This window comes from Geotrypetes seraphini, chromosome 15 (assembly GCF_902459505.1).
Source record: "Geotrypetes seraphini chromosome 15, aGeoSer1.1, whole genome shotgun sequence".
Lineage (NCBI taxonomy): Eukaryota > Metazoa > Chordata > Amphibia > Gymnophiona > Dermophiidae > Geotrypetes > Geotrypetes seraphini.
The window spans coordinates 31,939,590-31,964,162 of NC_047098.1; the positions used below are offsets into that span (position 1 = coordinate 31,939,590).

Below are 24,573 nucleotides of genomic sequence, written 5' to 3' on the forward strand. Positions count from 1 at the left end.
AAGAAGATCACTCCTGCTCTGCTTCACTGCTAGACCACCAGGCTTTAAAAAGTAAGTACAGTGGAGAGGTCCAGGAGGCAGGAAGAAAGCGGAGGGTGGGTCACAGTTGGCCCTAAAGTTATTCACGATTTTTTGGTATTCGCGGGTTGGCTTTGTCCCTATCTCCCGCAAATATGGACGGGATGTGTATATCATATCCCATCCCCATTTGATATAATGCCCTTCTGTGGACAGCCAAAGCAGTATATATATTATATACAGGTACTTTCTCTGTTCCTATTGGGCTCATAATCTAATTTGTTTTTTGTACCTGGGGCAGTGGAGGGTTGAGTGACTTGTCCAGGGTCATAAGGAGCCGCAGTGTGAATAGAACCCAGTTCCCCTGGCTCTCAGTCCACTGTTCTTCTTCCACTATGGCCAACTGCTGAGCTGTGCTGAAGGGAGTTCACTGCACCTTCAAGGAAATCTTCAGCTGGTGGGGCTTGAGAATCCCCACCAGCTGCAGATGCACCACTGCTGGGTGGTCCAGGCCCACCTGTAGCTTTGCCACTGGGGTGCATCCTGCCTCTCTACTCTCTAATAGTTGAGTAGCATCTAGAATTCATACCAACCTTTCAGAAGTTAATATTCTACAACTAACAACATATCCGCAGAAATGTCAAATCTACTAACCAGAGATTCACTTTCAACTGAGTTTTTTTTAAATTTGAGAAAAACCACAAAACTAGCAGATTAACTCACTAATAGGACAATTGTTATAATTAGTCCACAAAGAGAGCAGAGTGCGTCTGGTCTTCGAAACCACTTTATTAGCAACAATCATGGAAGTCCGATGGACACTATAAAACATAAGTCATACAACAAATATAATGTGGAACATGGACCTGACACGGGGTGTGTTTCGGCTAGGAGTCCACCACTTGTAGTGTAAAAATATAAAAATCTGACATGCTTTTCTATTATATTCATCACAAGAGTTTTTTCTTGGATTTGACGTGGGACTTGTGTATGTTAGCTACAAGTGGTGGACTCCTGATGCAGGCACCCTAGACACGGCACTCTGCTCTTTTTGTGGATTAGTGATTAGCTGTGCAGCGGAAGCAATTGTCTCCTTCTTTGACTACCAATTGTTATAATTAACATTGGTCTGCTCTGCAGACAGTATGAGGTGAGTAAGCAGTGTCAAGCAGATGCACCCTTGGTCACACACAATCTGAGGGTGAGTCAAGCAGATGATTTCTCAATCCCTCATAATCTGAGAGTGGGGCACTAGTGTAAGGGTGTTGAGTCTTCCGTGTCAAAATAGGACAGCAGTGTCGGAATAATAAACCCTCACTCACACAATCTGAGGATGGGACTGCACTATAAGATGAGCTGAGCCCTCTATCACACATAGTTCGAGGATGGGACAGCATAGGGTTACCACATTTGGGAAGACAACATAAATTACGTCAAAAATTACAAAGACTAGGGGACACTCGATGAAGTTACAGGGGAGTACTTTTTAAACCAATAGGAGGGAAAAAAAATTTTCACTCAGAGAATAGTTAAGCTCTGGAACTCATTGCCAGAAGTTGTAGTAAAAGCAGATAGCGTAGCTGGTTTTAAGAAAGATTTGGACAATTTCCTGGAGGAAAAGTCCATAGTCCAACAGACACAAGCGAAGCTCACACCTGACCTTCGTTTCTCCACCGGTCAGAGGTTGTAAATTTAAAAGTCATCATCAACATCTTCTCGCACATCAAGCAGCATTATGGGGTAAAGACCTTGAACAATTGCTTGTGCCTACTACCTATGGAGAATTCAGGAAACGCCTGAAAACACATCTATTCCTGAAATACTTAGGAAACCAACCTATTCAATCTTAGTCCTTAACAACCAAGCGCACGAACCACCTGTCGCTAAATCTGTACTTTGTTTATTCACTCAATTTGTAACATTTCTAATCATTGTAAACCGCATAGAACTTCATGGTCCTGCGGTATATAAACTGTTATTATTATTATTAGTCTGTTATTGAGAAAGACATGAGGGAAGCCACTGCTTGCCCTGGATCGGTAGGATGGAATGTTGCTACTCCTTGGGTTTTGGCCAGGTACTAGGGACCTGTATTGGCCACTGTGAGAACGGGCTACTGGATTTGATGGACCATTGGTCTGACCCAGTAAGGCTATTCTTATGTATCACTGCAATAATAATGTGTGTGTGTGTGTGCGTGCAGAGCCTTGAAGTCAGGCGTGCAGAGTCAGACTTTGTGTCTGCCTAAGGCATTAGCAAAGAGACAGGAGTGGTATATCTCCCCATCTCTTCCTCTTGTCACCGCTGCTGCTGACACCCCATACACTTTCTGGAAGTGAAGAGAAAAGTGAATTCAGTGCCAGTGCAGGACCTAGAAGAGTATTTACCTGGTGGACACAGCCACAGCTATTTCCTGACCCCACTAAGGCACATCATTGACTCGCCTAAGTATTTCCGAGGCGAGCCATGACCCCCAAATGCAGTGTACATGACCACAGTTTGGGAAGTCCTGGCCTAGAAGAACAGGCCTGTGCTCAGGCACTGTCGCATCCCATCCCAACTTCCCTCCTCCCCTTGAGGAAGTCCTGCATTGGAGGAAGCAGGACATGACAGCGCCCGAGTATGGGCCTGGTCTTCTAGGCCCCATGCCAAACCTGAATTCACTTTGCTCTTCATCTCCAGAAGGGATAGGGTGGTGGTTGCAGCAGGGAAAAGGAAGAGATACTGGATACAGTGAGAGGAGGGGAAGGGGATATGCTAAACTAGTGTCGCTCAAACTTTGTGCCCCGGCACAGTGGTGTGCCCCAAAGAGATTCCAGAATATTATTTTGAAAAATTCCCTTCATAAGTATACACTAGAATAGATGACATGTGCATTATGTACGCAAGAGTCTGTCAATGTTATGAGCGTCTGTGTGTGTATGTATGGGTACAACCGTCCAAATAAGCATTGTTCTTTGACATGATTGATCCTTGAAAACTAACAGCAAGGAATTTTATTTTTATTTTTTATGCAGTAGTTATCCTAACTTGAGCAACAAAGCAATCAAGGCTTTGTTACCGTTTGGATCTTCTTATCTTTGTGAACTTGGATTTTCAGTTCTAGCAAAAATTAAATCGAAAAAAAAAGAGAACCACTGCAGATGGTGGATGATGAAATGCGTATTTGCTTGTCGACTGTCGAGCCATGTTTTGAGTTAATTTGCACTCAAAAACAAACACATCCGTTTGCATTGATTAGCAATTCTATTCTATCTACTTTAGTTTCACCGTTATTACAATTACCCATGCATAGCTGCATCTCTGTGGGTACCTGTCTTTCCTTCCATTTTTATGTTTTCTTTCTCTTGATGTGTTTGTTTCTTATGTTATTCACCAGTGGAGACAGTATGTTATAAATAATTTCCCTTTTAGCATTTGGCCCGCAAAGTTTACTGGTGCAAAAGTACCTCTGCACATATTGAAGACAGTAAGCCAAGGGAAATTATTCACCCAGAGAATCCTTTTGAAAATTATTCTTGTAATGATATAACTATGTTTTATTTATATTTTGTGTTTTATGCAGTTCTCCTTAGTTGTATTTTGCTCTCGTATTGCCTCCATTCTGTCTATATCCTTTGAGGCACCAAAGAAAGCGAAATATCACTTTGTGTTGTTTCTTTCATTCTAGATTTTTGACCCCAGACACAACACCTGAAAAATCTCAGTCTCTGGGGTGATCTACCCTTGGCATCTCTGTGAGGGTAAAGCAAGGATTCAATTTCCTTAAGAGAGGAATCCAGGAGCCCCAGAGCAGCAGAGCTGCTGCCCCTCCCCTCGGCACACACATTCCTGCTCCATGACTTCAGCAGAGCCAGGCTCCAGTCCACAGAGTCCTTAAAGACACAGAAACTGTAGAGCTCTGGCACATGTCTGCAGAGAAACACAAAGCAGTCAGAGTGTTTCATTTGGGACATGGGCGTGGGTAGAATGGACAAAAAAAACCTTTGCTTTCAGTGATTCCTTACATATATCTAAAAGCACCTGAAGTTCTCAGATTATGTATTATGTATTGTATTCTATTTATTTTTAAACCTTTATTATCTGCATGTGGTATCTCTTAGAGAGAGAGGAAGAGATAATGATTACTGCAGATGGGCAGACTGGATGTGCCATTTGGCCTTTATTTGCCTTCATGTTACTATGTTTCTATATGCACTCATAGAAAAAACATCCAGAAGTAAACCCTAATATTTGGTAAAAATACTCAAAATGCCAATTTTACATGCAATTGGTGGAAATCGTGGTGAAGAATGGTGCAAGCGGTGATGACTGAGTAGCTGCATTGCACGTAGCTTTTTCTCCACTTTATGGGTTTTCCTGCTTCTACAGCCCAGTACTATGAAGACTGTTTTCAAATAAGTGTGACATCATTTTTGTGTCCATATTTATGCAACTGCTATTTATTTGCATGTAAAATTTGTATTTTGAGTATTTTTACCAAATATTGGAGTTTTAAGACTGAGGATGTGTCTCCCTGCTTCAAAAAAAAGTATACTGAAGTAGGTATGTCTATGTGGGTATGCAACTTGGATTTTATCCCTATTAGACACTGAGGTCTTTTCTCCAATTTTTTTGGTATATTGTAGTTGACACTCTGGGACATTATATGCAGTGCTGGGTTTACTTCTGGATGTTTTTTTCTATGAGTGCATATTGACATCCATACTTGAGTTTTTTGGGACTATGTTTCTATAACTTTAAAGCTCTATGACCTCACAATGCAGGTATAAAGAGCCTTAGCCAATAGGGAGAGGAGGAGACAGTGGATGCTGTGGAAGGGCAGACTGGATGGGCCATTTGGCCTTTATCTGCCATCAGGTTGCAATGTTTCTATAACCATAAAGTTTTATGACATCACAATGCAGGTGTAAAGAGCCTTACCAATAGGGAGAGGAGGAGCTAGTGGATGTTGCAGATGGGCAGACTTTATGGGTCCATTTGGCCTTTATCTGCCATCATGTTTCTATGTTTCTAACATTAGTCAAAACCATCCAGTGCAGTGAACATACATACTTCATACTTAAAACATAGACTCATGACAGTAGATAGAGGCCAAATGGCCCATCCACTCTCTCCTCCTCTCCCTAAGACATGCCCCTCAATCCATAGATATTTGTACCCCAGAACTGATTTCTAGATTTCAGAAAACTCTGATCCAGTGGTGTCCGAGTCCAGTCCTTGAGGGTCACAAACAGGTCTGGTTTTCAGGATATCCTTAATTAATATATAAGAGAGATATCTGCATGCAGTTGAGGTAGTATATGCATATTTCATTAGATATATCCTGAAAACCCAATCTCTTTGCAACCCTCAAGTACTGGGCATGGACATCCTTTAGAACTGCTTCTAGGACATCAGTTATTTCAGATGCTGTTAAAAAACAGGTCCCCAGACTGCAATAGAGTTTCAGCTTGAATATGTTACTCACCCAACTGTTCCAGTTCGCTGTTCTTGGCATGCACTGACGACCTTGGGGTGGAAAGAAGTTCTTAAGTGCAGAGATGCCTCTTTCTTAAAACACTGAAAGGCAAGGAAACTAGCATGGTGAGGACTCTGCCACTCCTAGGACCAACACACAACCACACAATAGCAAAGCGAGGAAAGAGTCCCATAGAGTTGTGGCAAGAAGTGGTGTTTTGTGTCTCCATTGGTGTTCACACAGTAACCTGTGTGTTGATGTTCTATTCTGTCCGTGCTGACATGGTATCCCCTGTACATGTTCGTGCGGCAGGGTGTCCTGTGTACTCTTGTTTATGTGCAGTCAATGTGATGGCCTTTCGGTGGAGTGAGGCTCACAGTATTAAAGTGGTTGCCTTTGCTGAGACTTGAACAAGCCCAGGCTGCAGACAGAGAGCTGAGACCACACAGGGAGCTGCTGGTATTGCATTACGTGCATGAGTAAGAAAGGCCTCAAAGCTATAGGAAGTGCTAGTGTAAAGAAGCCCTGGAAGGAGACAGAAAGAGCCAGAAAACAAGCAGGAGGAGAGAAAGAGAGGAAGCCAATAAAGAATAGGCCGTTTCTGAGCTGTATGCACGCATTCCATATGCCAATGTTTACGTATGTTTATAATGCATTCTGAATTAATAAAAATCACTTTCCAGGTCTTATCTTTTTAACCTTTCCTGCTTGTTTAGCCTGGCCTTTTCCTCTGCCTCTCTCCAAATGACTCATCAATCCATGGGTGTAGGGGCAGATGGTGCAGACAAGCGTTGAGCAATTGCACACAACTGGTAGAAATGTTATGGCTACTATGCAGAAAGGTTGGAAGAGATAAAGTGAGAAAGGGTGACATTTCCCACAGTTCTATTCTGTAACTACGGAGCGCCCTGTGGACAAAAAGCATTTTAGTTACCTGAGGCAGCTCTCCCACAATCCTATCCCTCCGGACTGGGGGCAGCACGCTCATCTTCCACAGATAGGCGTTAGCAGAGAGTCTGTGAAGAAAATGAGAATATGGCAAGATTGTATATGCAACATATAGGGTCACATGTACAAGTGTAGAGTATGAGAGCAGATAAGAACTGAAGGACCCAGCTAGTCTGTCCACAAGAACATAAGAATAGCCTTACTGGGTCAGACCAATGGTCCGTCTAGCCTAGTATCCCGTCTTCACGGAGGCCAAGCCAAATCACAAGTACCTGACAAAACCCCAAATAGTAGCAGCATTCCATGCCACTGATCCAGAGTAAGCAGTGGTTCCCCCATGTCCCTCAGGAACTTGTCCAAACCTTTCTTAAAACCAGCAACATTCACTGCTTTTACTACATCCTCTGGCACATCCACTTCCTTCTAATTGCAATGTCACACTGAGCTCAGGGTCTCACAACTACAGATCCTCACAGCTTACCCCTGACTTTTATTAGTGTTTTTGTCACCACTCTTCTGGTTAGGGCCAGATTTAATATTTTGGCCTCCATAGGAAGGGTCGGAAAGAGCAGAGGTTAAAATGTCACAGCGGCTCCCCTTTGAAGCACATGGTTGGAGGCAGGCACCTCTTTCATGTGGGTATTTGGTGCTTTCAAAATGTGGTACCCTAGGCACTCACCTATGCCTAAATCTGGTTCATTCCCTGGGAAGTTGTTCCATGCCTCCCCCTCCCCCCATGAATCCTTCTACTGTGGCTTTTTGTTCCGAAGCTTCTTTTCCGCTACAGAATACTGATTTCTTCTGCATTAGGTATACCTTTGAGACGTGTGCTATGTTTCTGTCTTTCTCTCTCCCCTTTCTACAGTAAACACATCTAGATCTTTAGGCATCATCTCATAGCGCTTTTGATGTAGGCCTTGCACCAGCCTATCTCCTTTTGGCGGTACAGCCTCCAGCACTGAACACAATACAATACACCATGTGATGTCTCACCACTGATTTGAACAGAGCATTAGCACCACCGTCTTTCTTGCTGGTTGTCCTTTTGCGTGTGAGCCCTAGAATTCCTCTCACATTGGCTCCCACCTGTTTCCTACCTTCAGATCACCAGACCTCTTTCCTACATGGTGCTCATCAGTACCACAACCCCATCATTTACTGATTCCTTGGATTTCTGTACCCCTAATGCACAATTCTGAACAATTTTGCCTTTATTGTTTACTACCAATTACTTGTTCCTCGTCACATGTTTTATGACATCAGATATGTCACAGTGTTGTGTGATCTTAATTTTATCTTTATGCTGTTAAAAAAAAAAAAAAAAGAGACCTGCTTTACTTATTTTAATTTTGTAACTCATTCACTGTATGTCAGTATTTGGCATTACCTTGAATGTTCAATGGTTTATATAACAACAGAATTCAGTATAGAAAAGTTCACTTTAGATAAGTCATTGAGATGGCAATTGAGACATCCTAGTTAGGTTATGCGCAGTTCCCCCTGTATTTTACAAAAGGCTCTGCCAAATGCAGAGCCTTTTGTAAAATATGTAGGATGTTGGCAAATACTCTGATATCTGCTGGCAGATCTAGTGGGAACAACAATTTTAAAGTGCTGCACATGGGTAAAAATTAAGTTTGTGGTGACCGCATTTGATAAAAGAAAGCATAGTCAGCCACAAGAAGGGAAACAAATGTTATTGAATACCAACGTGGCCCACGTTTCAGTGAGTTGTCTGCATCAGGGGCCATTCAATGTGAAAGATTTCTAGTTTACCACTTCCTAGAGTTATCCAATTTATATATCAATCTGGTATTACAAATATAAATACCAAACTGGTAGGATTTATTATATAAGCAGCAATAGCAAAAAATAAAGTTTAGCAGGAGGAAACAGAGAGTAAGCCCACTTTTCTCTTGGATTATAAGTCCCAGTGTGGTATATATGTATAAAGGGTAAGTCTATCAAGAAAATTAGAAAATACTAGAGGAGCAAGGCAAATATGTGAGTATATTTTAGGCATATAAGAACAACATAAGAATTGCCGCTGCTGGGTCAGGCCAATGGTCCATCGTGCCCAGCAGTCCGCTCACGCGGCGGCCCTCTGGTCAAAGACCAGCGCCCTGAGACTAGTCCTACCTGCGTACGTTCCGGTTCAGCAGGAACTTGTCTAACTTTGTCTTGAATCCCTGGAGGGTGCTTTCCCCTATAACAGCTTCCGGAAGAGCGTTCCAGTTTTCTACCACTCTCTGGGTGAAGAAGAACTTCCTTACGTTTGTATGGAATCGATCCTCTTTTAACTTTAGAGAGTGCCCTCTCGTTCTTCCTACCTTGGAGAGGAGGAACAACCTGTCTAGCTATAGAGTTGGAGTAAATGCTCACACTTAGGGCTCCTTTCGTTAAAGTGCACTAATGGATTTAGAACACGCTGATTAGCATACACAAAATGCTACAAAGCCCATTTTATCTCTATGGGCTTCTTAGCATTTAACTGCACACTAAATCCATTAGTGCACCTTAGTAAAAGGAGCCCTTAGATCAGGGGCATAAATTATAGTATTCCATAATTTACACTCCCACCTAGAAACTTCCATGGCAGAGCAACCTGGTTCTGTAATAATACCACTAATTATATTATTAACTATTTATGTAAATTATTTAATGCAAGTGGTTTAATGCAAGTGGCAAGTGGATACATTCCATGCACCCTGATATCATCTCCCTTCAACCCATGAAATTTATTAGTTGATAGCAAAATATTGTTTGAACAATACCCTACCAATACAGAATCACACCCTGTACGACAAGCTCCCTCGTGTCCCGTCCCACTCATTATGCCACAGCCAAGAAGAGGAGACAATAGATGGGGAACAATTTTGATGCCCCCCTGCCTATCTTGCACATCTCTTGATACAGCCTTGTGTCTAAATCTGACTTTCCCATTAACAAATCAAATAATAACTTTAAATACAAAAAAACATGGATATTGCTTCAGGAAAGCTTATGGCAAGACTAGAACAAATATAATGCTGTTTACCAAAATGACCCTGGTCAGGAAGAATTATTCCTCAATCACCACAAAGTTCAACCCAGCCCACAATTCATAATTACTGAACTAGTGCTCCGGGTTCACTATAACAAGACAGTCTGGATGTCAGCAAACAGGGCCATGAAGTCTTCAGATCTGGAATGGTAAAAGCAGTTTTCTTTGTATTCTCTCTGGAATTCAAAAACTGTGCTGGGAATCATCGCTAGTTAGGCTTTATCCTTCAGTGTATTACAGCAATTGAAGAAAACTGCAACGGAAATATACAAGTCTTTAATCCAAAAACAAAACTTAAAACACAATACTTGGAACCGGGACCCGACATGGTCCGTGTTTCGAAAACACACTCCTTCCTCAGGGGTTCTAGTGTGAAAATGTAAATGCGTAAGCAGATGTGTATGCATTTGTAAGGTAAATGTGAATGGTGATAGCAATAATGTGTGATTATGGAACAGTGGACTAAAGTGATATTGAAGCTAAATTAGATAATGTGAAAATTAGATGAATAAATATTAGTCAACTAGTCTTTAAGCCCGTTACATTAACGAGTGCTAGAATAGATGTCTGTCTGTCTTTCTTTCTGTCTCTCTATCTCCTGCTGCATTTCTCTCTCCCTGACCCCCTTTCTCTGTCCCTCTTCCTGCCCCTGTGTCTTTCTTCCTTTCTTTCTGTCTCCCTCCTTCCCGCTGTCTGTTTGTCTTTATTTCTATCTGTCTCTCTCCCTGCTCCATATGTAACATTCCCCCCCCTTCATTTCCCTGTGCAGCATTTCCTTCCCCCGACCTCACTTCCCTGTGCAGCAACAGTAGCAGTATTTCCCTCTCCGTCCACTTCTCTGAGCAGCAGCAGCAGCGGTATTTACCTTCCCCTACAGGTCCCTGTGCAGCACCATGTCCACCAACACCCCTCTCCCCTTTGCTTTCCGCGGTCTGGCCTACCATCGCACTTACTGTGAGAAATCAACAGGGCACAGCAGGAAAAACGGCACTACAGGTAGAAGTTTATTTTTAAGTTTAAAGTTGCCGTGGCGGCTCCTCTCACGATCACTGCCTGTGTCGGAAGCCTTCTCCGACGCAGGTGTGGCTCGTGAGAGGAGCTGCCGCAGCACCTTTAATCTTAAAAATAAACTTCTACCGGTAGTGTCGTATTTCCTGGATTTAGGTTTGCGCGAGGTGGAGAGCAGGGAGGTCAGCGGTTTCCAATTTGTTTTGTGGCCACCAGGTATAAGATTGCAAATAAGGCCCCTTTCCCATTTTACTTGCCCCCGAGCGCCAATTTTGTGCACATGTCCGCCACCAGTACTCCCAATGACCTCCTCACGGCCCAATGCGGTCAGCATTAGCGATGTTTCTCTGGTTGTGGGTGAGTGAGGGCAGGAGGGGGGAGTCGCGGCGCTTTTGCTGCCTCTGTCAATCGGCCCCTACCGCAGCTAAGCACACATGCGCACTCCTACCTGTGGGTCCCTACAGCTCACGGAAAACGGGAGCACGTAGGTGGGAGTGCGCATGCGCGCTTAGGGCTTTATTATATTAGATGGGGCAGTGGACCAAAGATGTGAAGTGATATTAAAGCTGCTTTAAGATAGTGTAAAAATTTTTACATTATCTTAAAGCAGCTTCAAAATCACTTCACATCTTTAGTCCACCGTTCCATAATCACACATTATTGCTGTCACCATTCACATTTACCTTCCAAATCCATACACATCTGCTTACGCATTTACATTTTCACACTAGGACCCCTGAGGAAGGAGCGTGTTTTCGAAACATGGACCGTGTCAGATCCTGGTTTTCCACACAATTGGACCATAATTTGGATACAAACTGTTCATTGTTCCAAGTATTGTGTTTTAAGTTTAGGTTTTGAATTAAAGACAGCATCTTGTACATTTCTGCTGCAGTTTCCTTTTTTTAGTTTGCTGTTTGACATATTACTGCAGTCCCGTTGGATTTTTTTTTTTTTTTTTGCTTGTGTTTGCCTTAAAGTAATTGAAATCAGACAGAAATAACTAGATGGAGTTAAGTTGTATGCCATTCATTCTTCAAGTATAATCATGTCGGAACGCTACTTACTCAACCAAAAATTCTGTATTGACACTCTGAGACAAGTGTTTTGAGACCCAGTACACAGGATCCAACAGTGAATTTCAAACACCCTCCACCTTCCGGTGTTTACTGGGGTATGAATATCATCACTAATTCACTGTGAAACCTATTCTGGATTTTAAAGAATAATGCTGATTAAATTCTATCGAGACTGTTACAATAAGACCACACTTAGAGGAGAAGAATGGTTAGCCTACAATGACGGAAGCCTTGAGAAAGTATGGCATTCAAATGTTAGGTTTGGGCAATTGTGGCTGATAATAAAAGAAAAAGATACAACAGACTGTTTAAATCTTTCAGCCCCTGACGAAGCAAGCATTAGCGACATGGCTGGGCTCCCGTCCGTCGGGTGAAAGTTAAGTGCGGTCTTTTTGTAACAGTCTCGATACAATTTAATCAGCATTATTCTTTAAAATCCAGTATAGGTTTCACAGTGAATTAGTGATGATATTCATACCCCAGTAAACACCGGAAGGTGGAGTTTGAAATTCATTGTCGGATCCTTATATTCAAATGATTTTTATTATTTCAAGTACAAGAAATAGCATCAGTCATAATTAACAGTACAAACATAAACCCCCCCCCCATCCCTCCCCATCCCGAGAGTCCAGAGCCATGCCAAAAGCTGAGAGTCTGAGTTAAACTTATAGGTTCAAAAGTCTACTGCGAGCACGTGGTGTAAGGTCCTGCCAAAAGTATTCCCAAGACTGACAAAATCTACGACCCGGGCCATGCTCCAAGTCTCCCACCAGTCTCCGCTCCAGCGTTGCATGAATTATCATCAGGGATCTCCATTGTGCATAGGTCGGAGGATCAGGCGAAAGCCAGTTAGTAAGGATAGCTTTCTTCCCCAGCAAAAGCACTCTGGTTATAAAAGCCCCTGGGTTTGGGCGTGGCTATGTTATAAAAACCAAATAGCGCCCTCGGTTGTGGGAGCCAACGCCTCCCCCAAAGCAACGTAATATCCTTAAACGATATCTGTGAACTGGGTCTCAATACACTTGTCTCAGTGTCAATATTGCCATTCAATCTTCACATGGGGACAAAGGAAAGCATGGATACTCTAGCCAAAAAAAAAAAGAAAGGTTTTCAATAACAGCAAGAAATTAAACATAAATGACATCACCTTTTTTTTTTTTTTTGTTCCAGTTTGAGTTTTAAATCTTCATAGAACATGACAGCACATAGACTGAAAGGCTTAATGGCAAAACCTAAGCTGTCTCGCTTTTACTGTCACCTCAATGAGGCTAAGGAGTCTTTCCTCAACACCACTAGCAAGGGGGAGCCTGAGTGTATCCGATCTCAGAAGCTACACAGCATAAGCTGCGATTCCCCAGGTGGGGAACCACCAGGGAAGACTAGGCACTGCCAGCTGCAGAAGACAATGACAGACCTGTATTCAGTGTTCTGCCAAGTAAAGATCATCATAGTGGGGGGTCACTAGTGCCTATTCCACAAATAGAAAATAAAACATGACACTAGGGTCCACTTAGGAGTCAGTACCCAAGAAAAAGATCTAGGTGCGATCGCAGACAATATGTTCAAATCTTCTACTCAATGTGCAGTAGCAGCCCAAAAAAAAAAAAAAAAAAGCAAACAAAATGTTAGGGATTATTAGGAAAGGAACAGAGTATATCACAATGCTCCATGGGGCAACCAAATCTGGTCACCACATCTCAAAAAAGATATAGAAAAATTAGAAAAGGTAAAATGAAGGCTGCCAAAATGATTAAGGGGACGGAACAATTCAGGAAAGGCTAAGGGGGTTAGTGCTCTTCAGCTTAGAGAAGAGATGGCTAAGGAGGATCTACAAAATCCTGAGTAGAATGGAACAGGTAAATGCTAAAGGACTTGTTTTAAAAAAATAAAAAGGGCGTCTAAAAAAAGGGCATAAAGTGACACTTGGACATCTTTACTGGACAAAACGTCCAAGTAATCATTTTCAAAACTGACTTTCTAGACGTCTTGCTAGACTTCTTGTCTGCAGTGCGTCCAAAGATTAAGAGGGTGTGTAGGAAGTATGTTATGAGCGGACTTAGGATGTGCTTAGCACTTAGATGTCTTGTGGCGATAATCAAACCGCGTAAAGAGTAAACTGATACAAAATTACCCTGGTGAAGGACCTCATACACCCGGGACACTACTCAAATTTCTTTCATGTCCTTCCTGGGGTGGTGTATTCATCATCGGTCCTATTCATGTTTATCCATTATTTGGGAGGGCTGAATTATTAATATGATCTAATCTAATCTAATCTAATCCTTAGGTTTGTATACCGCATCATCTCCACGTTCGTAGAGCTCGACGCGGTTTACAGTAGGAGAAATAGGAAGGAACTACAACAGAGGGTTAGAGGTAGAAGTGTGAAGAAAATTTAGAGGACTTGGGATGCCAAGATATAAGAGTTTCCTTGATTCCTAAATTGGAGGGAGACTTACATTTTTGAGAAAAGCCAGGTTTTCAGATGTTTGCGGAAAACTTGGAGAGAGCTCAAGTTCCGAAGAGGGGAGGTAAGGTTGTTCCAGAGCTCAGTGATTTTGAAATGGAGGGAGGTCCCTAGCTTTCCTATATGGGAAATGCCTTTTAGCGAGGGGAAGGATAGTTTTAATTTGTGGGAGGATCTGGTGGTATTAGGGTCTGAGGAATTCCAAGAAAGAGGGATAAAGGGAGGGAGGATACCATATAGGATTTTGAAAGTTAAACAGGCTCATTTATAGTGGACCCTGGCGATTATCGGAAGTCAGTGGAGCTTGGCCAGGAGCGGGGAGACATGGTCAAATTTACTTTTAGCGAAGATGAGCTTGGCCGCGGCATTGCGTGAAAAAATAGAAGAGGCTCTTAACTTTAGCCCAACCGCACAGATTCAATGCGTTTTCAGCCGATCCTGTGTGGTCTCAAGAAGAATTAATATGTTCTTGAAATTCAGCTGGAATGAGGTGATGTGGATTTGACATATCGATGAAGTAGCACAGCCCCTGATGAAACCAAGGCGTGAAATGGTTGAGTAACTGTTGGGCTAAAGTTAAGTGCCTCTTCTATTTTTTCACACATCATATTAATAATTCAGCCCCACATGAATAGGACCGATGATGAATACACCACCCCAGGAAGGACATGAAAGAAATTTGAGTAGTGTCCCAGGTGTATGAGGTCCTTCATCAGGTTAATTTTGTACTAGTTTACTCTTTACGCTGTATGGATTACAAAACTTTTTTGAGTAACTTAAGATTTTCAGTTTTGGGGGGGGGGGTTTGTGGCGATAATCAAACTTTTACCAAGATGTAAAGGATGCCATTTAGACATTCGGAGGTAGACCTGTTTTAAAAGCAAATAAGGGCCACAAAGTTGCCCAAACTGACCAGATGAACACTGGAGGGATTAAGGCAGGGGTTTCAAAGTCCCTCCTCGAGGGCCGCAATCCAGTCCGGTTTTCAGGATTTCCCCAATGAATATGCATACCTGAAAACCCGACTGGATTGCGGCCCTCGAGGAGGGACTTTGACACCCCTGGATTAAGGCATGATCTTCCTCCACACTCCCCCAGTGGTCACTGACCCCCTCCCACACTCAAAAAATCTAGATGAAGCAGTACATACCTGTCTCTATAACAGCATCACATGGTATGGAGGGGAGTGTGTGGCGCAGTGGTTAAAACTACAGCCTCAGCACTCTGAGGTTGGGGGTTCAAACCCACGCTGCTCCTTGTGACCCTGGGCAAGTCACTTAATCCCCCCCCCCCATTGCCCCAGGTACATTAGATAGATTGTGAGCCTGCCGGGACAGATAGGGAAAAATGCTTGAGTACTTGAATAAATTAATGTAAACCGTTCTGAACTCCCTTGGGAGAACGGTATAGAAAATTAAATAAATAAATAAGTATGGGAAATCCTAGTACAGCAGCAAGTGTCTGGAGTAGCCTGGTGGGCAGAGTAGTGAACCACAGAAAGGGAGACCCAGGCACATATCCCACTTTAACCAGTACATTTATGGTGGAAAGTGTAAGCCCACCAAAATCCTACTGTACTGTCATACAGGTGACACCCGCAGCCATAAGGGCTATTGGGGTGGGTATAGTAGGTTTGGGAAGAGTTTTGAAGGGCTCATCATACATTGAGATGTATACCTAGCACCCTTTAGGTGAAGTTCACAGCAGTGCCCTCTAAGGTACCCCACTGCTCTGCTGGCCCCTCCTATATGCATATGGCTTGTTTTGGATGTGTTTCATATGGATGTCTTATTCTTTGAAAATTGGCAAAAAAAGATCTTGCTGGGCCAAGACATCTAGCAGGTTATTAAAAAAAAAAAAAGACATCTTGTGGTTTCGAAAATGGACATTAGCTCTACTGGATTTTTGACATCTTTCCCAAAATGTCCAAACTCAGACTTAGACATCCTATCTAAAATGCCCTCCACTTTTTTACTCTTTCAGAAAGTACTAAGACTAGACAACATGCCAGTAATACTTTTAAAACATACAGAAGAAAATTTTTACTCTGGAACTCATTGCCAGAGGATATGATAAATGCAGTTAGTGTGGTTGGTTTAAAAAAATGTTTGGCTAAATTGCTGGAGGCAAATTCCATAAACTATTATTAAGGAAGGGGGACACATTGCTTGTCCCTGGGGGAAGGTAGAATGGAGTCTTGTTACTTTTGGGGATTCTGCCAGGTATTTGCGACCTTGTTTTTCACCACTGTTAGAAGCAGGGTACTGGACTAGATGGACCTTTGGTCAGATTCAATATGGTAATTCTTATATTGTTATAACAGAGAAACCTCTTTGTCCTGTTCTTTATTTCAGTCCAATATGTTTTGCCTCCATGGCATCCATCACTCTTTCTGTGTTTAGGCTTTTTTAAAACTGCTTTCTTCTGATCTATATTGATGCTTACTTTGACAATTTTAATTGAAGTCCTATGTTATCTTGCTATATGGAAAACATGAAAACAGCACTAATAGCTGAAGAGCAGATCTTCATAGGAGACCCATGCAGGCATCACACAGATGCATGTAAAGCATGAATACAGCATGGAGAGCTGAAGAGCACATCATCAGAGACTCATGCATACAGGATTCACACAGATGCATGTAAAGCATGAATACAGCATGGAGAGATGAAGAACACATCATCAGAGACCCATGCATGCAGGATTCACACAGATGCATGTAAAGCATGAATACAGCATGGAGAGCTGAAGATGCAGACCTAGGCATTCTGCTGATACAGATAAAGCATGAACACAGTTGATGGATGAAATGTGGCCTCAACTAAGGGTTATATTAAACTCTAAGAGGTATTAAAATAACAAAAATGTAAACATAATAAGATACCAAAAGGAAAGACTGAGGAATAAATTACAAAATCAAGAACCAGAGGAGACTGAATTCAATAACTTTTTCTCATCTTTCTTGTGTAAGGCTGGAGTTTCCCTACTGCTTAAGAGAGAGGAAACCGAAGGAATTTCTGGCCACAGCACAATCCACAGAATATTTAGTCCCTGACCATTGCCCCCAACACCTCCTCCCCTTCTCTTTCACTTGGTCTTTATTATTTTTTCAAGCTACAGTACAGCCTATCGCTGTCAGGATCCGAATGTAGATTAAGGGAACGTGCCCAGTGCACAGGGATCGCCGGAGCGGGAGATGCGGTGCACATAACCGAACAGAAGGGTTAGAAGCCGAGAGGGTTGTAACATGAGCCCACTTTCAGTCCCCAGGGCCCGCTCATTGCTGCCAGAGCTCCGGTGCTACCGTAGAAGCAGCACAGTGAAGTTTATTAGCCCACGGTGCCAGCTCTGCGCTTACCTTGTTTGCACCGCTGTCCCGAAAAGTCCAAATCCGCAGCCTCCAGCAGAGGAAGGGAGGGAGAGGGAAGAGGAGGGATGCGCAGAGGGAGCGAGGGAGGGAAACACGGAGAGAAGGGGATGGAGATAGATCCAGAGGGAGGGAAAGGGGGTGGGGAGGGAGGAGGAAGGAAAGTCAGACAGGAATGGAAACAGGGAGGTGGGATTGAAGGCGAAAGAGAGAAGGATTAGGAAGGAGATACAGAGAAACGAGGGAGTGAGATGGAGGCAGACAGCAAGGGAAGAAAACAGAAAAGGGTGAACAGAAATAAAGGTGAATAAATAACAATAACAAAACGATGCCATACCTTTTCATTGTATTAACTCCATACATTTATACTCTACCTCACAGCTTGTGTTTTTTATTTATGAACCTTTATTTTTGTCTATTCAGGTGGGCTAACAGGAAACTATGCTACTTTTATCCAAGATCAAGACATGGAGGGGAAGGGGAGAGAAAAGGCAGGGAGGAGACAGAGGCAGATAAGGGGGTAGGGAAGCAGCTAAGAGAGAGGAGAGTGCCCCAAGAGAGGAAAGGTGTGAAGGAGAGGAAGGAGGCAGCTTCCTAGAATCTACATTTTAGATCTTTTCAGAATTGCCACCATTATGCCTCACTTTTTTTAAAATTATTATTATACACTCCAAGCAACCTCCAAATATTTTTCATTTAAAGACAATTATGAGCCTCGGCCCCACCACTCCACCGCATCAAATATCTTTCATAGCGAGAGCTTTATGTGGTAATATCCTCATCGGCTCTCTTCTTTTAATCTAGGGGCTCATTTTATGAAGCCGCATTAGCGGCTTTATCGCATGTGACTTTTTATCACACGCTAACCCCTGCGCTAGCCGAAAAACTACCGCCTGCTCAAGAGGAGGTGGTAGCGGCTAGCGCAGCCGGCAGTTTAGCGCGGGCTATTACGTGTGTTAAACCGCTAACGTGGCTTCGTAAAAGGAGCCTTAAATCTTTTCACTTCAATTAATTTATAAAGTGCTCTGTGCTTTATGCTTCATTTAGCTTAATTGTTCTATTAAAGTGTATAGTGCTTTATCATTTCATATTTACCGCAATTCATAGATAAATCCTATATAATAAAACCCTAAGCGCGCATGCACACTTAGGGTTTCGTGTTCCCTGCCGCCGTGGTGTGTGATCCATGGCCGTGTTCCAACTCGGCGCAGGGAACATTCTGGTCACTCCCCTCCTCCCGCCCTCACTCATCATGGAAGCCAGGCAAGCTCTCTCCCTGCCCGCGTCCTCAGCAGGGAACACACCTCCTGCCCTCACTCGCCGCTGCCGCCACTGATGCTGATCCTCCTCTAAAGAGCAGCCTGCGATGGTGGCCGGCTTTAGCGAACCTCGCAGGCCGCTCTCCAACCTCGGTAGTATGTTCCCTCTGACGTACGGGATCGCGTCAGAGGGAATGTGCTACCGAGTTGGAGAGCGGCCTGTGAGGTTCGCTAAAGCCGGCCACCATGATTGCAGGCTGTTTTGAAGAGGAGCAGGCCAGAAGACACCGGGATGGAGGGAAGGTAAGAAGCGGATCAATACCAGGGGCCAGGGGGAGAGAGAAAGGGAAAAGGAAAGGGGGCTGCTTTAGGGGGGAGGTGTGCTGGGGACAGACAGTTTTGCTCTGGGGGAAGACAAAAGGGGCCTTGGAGAGACAAGGAGAGGGAAAGGGAGCTGTTTTGGGGGGGAGGTATGCTGGGGACAGACAGCTTTGCTCTGGGGGGGAAGACAGAAGGGGCCATGGAGAGATAGGGAGAGGGAAAGGGAGCTGCTTTGGGGGGGGAGGTGTGCTAGCGACAGACAGCTTTTCTCTTGGGGGGAAGACAGAAGAGGGCCATTGAGAGACAGGGAGAGGGAAAGGGGGCTGCTTGGGGGGGAAGTGTGTGCTGGGGGCAGGCAGCTTTGCTCGGGAGGGGGGGAAGACAGAAGGACACAGACAGCGGCCAAAGAGAGAGATAAAGAAACACAGACAGACAGACACATCTATTCTAGGACCCGTTAATGTAACGGGCTTAAAGACTAGTGAGAAATAAATTAGTAACAGATAAAGTTTTTCTAAAAGACTTAGGGCTCCTTTTACTAAGCATTGAGCTGGCGTTAGTTCTAAGTCTACTAGATGCTGGCATTGCCATATTGATATAGGGACCTTGGATCATCTGTTTTATTATTGTCCAATGATACTTAATTTCTGGAAGTCAATTTGGGGACAAATAAATATTATTCTTGAGTCATCAATCCCGTTAACCTACGAAGCCATAATTTGTGCTACAATATTGCATATTAAGCCTTCTTTAGATATAAAAGCCGGCTCTTCTTGATTATGACCGGAATAGCCATCCAGATGATTACACGTAACTGGAAGAGTTACGACAGACTGAATTACACATTTTGGTGGGCAAATATTTGTTCCACGTATAAATATGAGCGAATGAATGCGGAGTGTTTGGGATCTAGTATGATATTCAATAAGGTGTGGAGCCCATTGACTGTATAGGTTGAATTGCAATGAATGTCAGGTATCTCCCTTTTTACAGACTCCTTACACATCCAGGGGGGTTGAGTGGGGGGAGGTGAAGGTATTTGGGTTTGCTAAAGGTATTTATCTATAATATTGCAATAATATATGCATACGCAGTGTACTAGTTATGTGAGGAAGGGAGGGAGAAAAGGATTGGTAATGTATTAATTTTGTGTATTTTAAGTGCGTTATGTATAATGCTCATGTTTAATAATAATAATAATAACTTTATTCTTCTATACCGCCACAATCTTGCGACTTCTAGGCGGTTTACAATCAAGAGTGCTGGACATTCAGCGAAATACAATAAGTAGATATTCAGAGGAAATACAGAGACCTCAGGAGGCAATAGTATAGAAATACAATTTGCTGGGCGAAAATGTAATATGTACATTTTAGTAGGTAATGTCCAACAGGACCTGTTGGGGATAAATAGCAACGTAAAGTTACGATAAGATGAAGATAACAGATTATATTTATAACAGTGCTGTAAGTTCAGGAGGAATAGGGAAGGGGGAAGGAGAGGGAGCGCGGGTCAATTGTTTAGGTATTTCTGGAACAGGTATGTTTTTAGGCGTTTAATAATAATTGTATTGCACTGTCAAAATTTGGAAATCAATAAAGAATTAAACAATAAGTTCTAGCTGCGTAGCGCGGGGTTTAGCGTGCGCGGCAATTCTGTGCATGCTAAAAACACTATCGCAGCTTAGTAAAAGGAGCCCTTAGCTTTCAAGCAAATTTTGAATTCAATTCATAACTCAGCATTTCATTATTCTTTAGTTTGGTCAGTAACTCGGTTCAGGAGGGTTAGACCCAACATGTTTCGCACATTGCTGTTTCAAGGGTCCTCCCACAACTGCCGGTATCGATCCACCCCGCTTAAATTTTCAGTCAAGGTTTTCAGGATATCCATAATGAATATGCATCAACTTGATTTGCATAAACTGCCTCCATTATATGCAAATTTCTTTTATGTATATTCGTTGTAGATAGCCTGAAAACCTGACTGGCAAGGGGGTACTCCAGGACCAAGTTGATAAACACTGATCTACCACATGATATTAGATTAACCATACAGGCATTTAAGACAAGGTTAAAAACCTTTTATTTCTGTAAAGTGTTTGGGAATGATGCATCCATATCTGAAATTATTCATATGTATTGAGAGGATTTGACTCTGCAGTATGACTCCAGAGATCATGATGGTTAGGGTACATTCAGATTTAATTTAATATTAGATTTAATTTTAAATTGAGTTGTTTTTTTATTTTAGGAAAGGTGATGTCTTTTTTAAGTCAAACATGATATTTTGTTTGTTTGTTTGTTTATTTGTCTTTGAGGTCTTTCCTATTATTATTGGAGTTCTTTTATAGTGAATTTTTTTTTATTGTAAACTACTTAAACCTGTCGTATGCTCAAGTGGTATAACAAGTTGTAATAAAACATATTTCTTCAGGATCTGTGCTAGAAGTTTGTAAAGACACATAAGTGTCTATTTATCCTTATAAAATAGTGTCATAATAGGTGCCTTCCTACTCACTTAACCTAAGCAACAACTATAAAATTAACCCCCCATGCAGGCAATTTTCAAAGCCATTCCTGTGATTTGTAGGTCTAGGTCAGTGGTTCTCAACTCTTTTTTCTGTTGCGACACACCAGACAATGTTCATATATATGACACATTGAACACTAAAGGGCTCCTTTTACAAAGATGCGTTAGGGCCTTAACGCAAAGAATAGCGTGCACTAATATGCCGCATGCGCTGGCCGCTGCCGCCTCCTCTTGAGCAGGCGGTAGCTTTTCAGGTAGCGCGCACTAATCCGGTGCGTGCGCAAAAAAAACGCTAGCGCACCTTGATAAAAGGAGCCCTAAAATTCACAGCTGAACAAAGTACATCTAAGTATTTCAATGTTTAATTATGTGCAGAACGAATTTGCCTTTCCCATGTCAAAAAGCTGTATACAATGCAACAATTCCAGATTTCTCAATTACCATACACCAAAACAAATATACTGATATACCGTATTCAAATTCTGGTGTCCCATCAGTAATAGCAACACAAAATCCCTCCGCTGCCATGGTGAAGCAACAGAAAAACCTGCAAATTTGCTACTCAGAAACGCCCTAAAACTCCTCCACCTATCCCCCCTTGAAACAATTTACACTTATGCAGACGACATCCTCGTCCTCCTCGAGACCGATTCGAACCTCACCGACCTGTCTAAGAACATATCCTCTTGTATAATGAATCTACAATCCTGGGCCCACACTGTGCAAATGAAATTGAATGAGTCCGAAACAAGACTTCTTTGGCTCGGTCCAAAACTAGATCACCTACCCACCTCCATCCCACTACCCTCTGGCTCCTCTCTGCAGCTTGAGTTCTCGAGCAAGGTCTTGGGCATCATCATTGATTCCACATTGTCCTTCAATGACCACCTCCAATCCTTGGTAAAAAAAAATGCTTTTTCAGCCTTCACATGCTGAGGAAAGTTAGATCCTGCTTCCATCAAAAACATTTTACCCTCCTTGTCCAATCCATCATCTTCTCCAGATTGGACTATTGCAACTCTATCTACTTAAGCCTAACTAAGAAAAACCTCCACAGACTCCAACGGATTCAGAATGCCGCGGACAAGCTCATCTTCGCTAAAAGTAAATTTGACCATGTCTCCCCGCTCCTGGCCAAGCTCCACTGGCTTCCAATAATCGCCAGGGTCCACTATAAATGCACCTGTTTAACTTTCAAAATCCTATATGGTATTCTCCCTCCCTTTATCCCTCTTTCTTGGAATTCCTCAAACCCTAATACCACCAGATCCTCCCAGAAATTAAAACTATCCTTCCCCTCGCTAAAAGGCATTTCCCACACAGGAAAGCTAGGGACCTCCCTCCACTTCAAAATCACTGAGCTCTGGAACAACCTTACCTCCCCTCTTCGGAACTTGAGCTCTCTCCAAGTTTTCCGCAAACATCTGAAAACCTGGCTTTTCTCAAAAAAATGTAAGTCTCCCTCCAACTTAGGAATCAAGGAAACTCTTATATCTTGGCATCCCAAGTCCTCTAAATTTTCTTCACACTTCTACCTCTAACCCTATGTTGTAGTTCCTTCCTATTTCTCTTACTGTAAACCGCGTCGAGCTCTACGAATGTGGAGATGATGCGGTATACAAACCTAAGGATTAGATTATATCAAACAGCAGACCTGCAACATGTTCAGTTGGGACTGGAAGCAGCAGTTATTACTGGCAGTAGGGGGGAAGCAGAAATAGGGACCAGTCATGGGGATTTTAAGAACCTGACTCTCAAGATTGCTGTCTACACCAGTTTATTGGGACACACCTCCTATCTCTTGGGGACACACTGGTTGAGAACCACTAGTCTAGATCAGTGGTTCTCAAACCTGCCCTGGAGGAACCCCAGATAGTCAGGTTTTCAGGATATCCATAGTGAATATTCATGAGTCAGATTTGCATGCAAATCTAATGAATATTCATTGCAGATATTCCAAAAATCTAATTGGCTAGGATTCCTCCAGGACAGGTTTGGGAACCACTGGTATAAGTATTCAAATTAATTCATATGGTAAATACATTTTTGTAATGTAGATTACTGCTCTTTTCCATCCTTCACTTCTTGTTTTTCAGTCCTGACTTAACAACAGTTCATCCCCTTATTAAGCCAACTTATTCAGCCTCCCGCTGTACTCCTAAAACCCTAGAAAGTACAGGAGTTGCTAAATATATCACATTTTAATATTTATAATACATCTGCCATGGGGAGTATCTGAACTTCATGTACCACTTACATTTCACCAATCATCTGCCATGTTGTTGGAGCCTTCTTCTCTGTCTCAGCTCACTGATTGGTCACATCTGGGAGCTATTTTATTTCTACTGCTGTGTTCTCTATTTGACCACAGTGTGTTCCCTCACATACTTAGATCTCCAGATTCAGTATAAAGACTCACCCTCTGGAGCTCATTGCTGAGTTATTTCTATTCACTTCTACTACCACTCTGGCAAAGCATTCAGAAACATTAACTCAGTGGCCACACCTAATGTTCGGGAAGCAGTATTTTCCATCTACAGTTGCATAGACCTTCTTATTTAGGTGGGGTGTTGTTGTTTTTTTCTATGTACTGTTTTTGGCTGTCAAAATGTCCAGAGGTTCTGAAAAATGGACACACCTACTGTATAATAAATGTAACAAATGTATCTCCCCCCCCCCCTTTTACAAAACCGTGCAAGAGGTTTTTAGTGCCAGCCAGTGCGCGGAATGCTCCCGGAATTCTATGACCATCGGAGCTGCGCAGAGCATTCAGTGCGCAGTCCAGCAGGAAAATCATCTTGCTAGGTTTCGTAAAAAGGGGGTTATTCTGCTGCATTTAAAAAACACTTTTTAGTTAGACCCTGCAAGAGTGATAGATTGCTGTGAAGTAGTGGTTTCAAACTCGCGGCCTGCCAGGTACTATTTTGAGGCCCTCAGTATTATAAAGAATGATTATTTATGGAAAACTTGTGCCTTAAGTGTCCGGCGGTCGTGTCTGCCTTACTGCTGTAACCTCACGCAAGCGCTTTCCTGTGTCTGTGCGTGATTGTCCTCTCCACTCCACCTCACAATC

General features: G+C 42.8%; 1 protein-coding gene across 2 annotated transcripts in view; it reads right to left on the minus strand.

Annotated features, from left to right (window-relative positions):
* Positions 1 to 17,536, minus strand: part of RAB34 (RAB34, member RAS oncogene family) — a 30,024-nt gene extending 12,488 nt beyond the window's left edge. For both annotated transcript variants that reach the window (XM_033922318.1, XM_033922317.1), the window contains exons 1-3: positions 17,383 to 17,536; positions 6,414 to 6,495; positions 5,489 to 5,580 (exon numbers count right to left, since the gene is read on the minus strand). In XM_033922318.1, coding sequence (XP_033778209.1) covers positions 5,489 to 5,580; positions 6,414 to 6,467 — 146 coding nt within the window. In that variant the 5' untranslated portion in view covers positions 6,468 to 6,495; positions 17,383 to 17,536. The remainder of the gene's footprint in view (positions 1 to 5,488; positions 5,581 to 6,413; positions 6,496 to 17,382) is intronic.
* Positions 17,537 to 24,573: the final 7,037 nt, after the last annotated feature.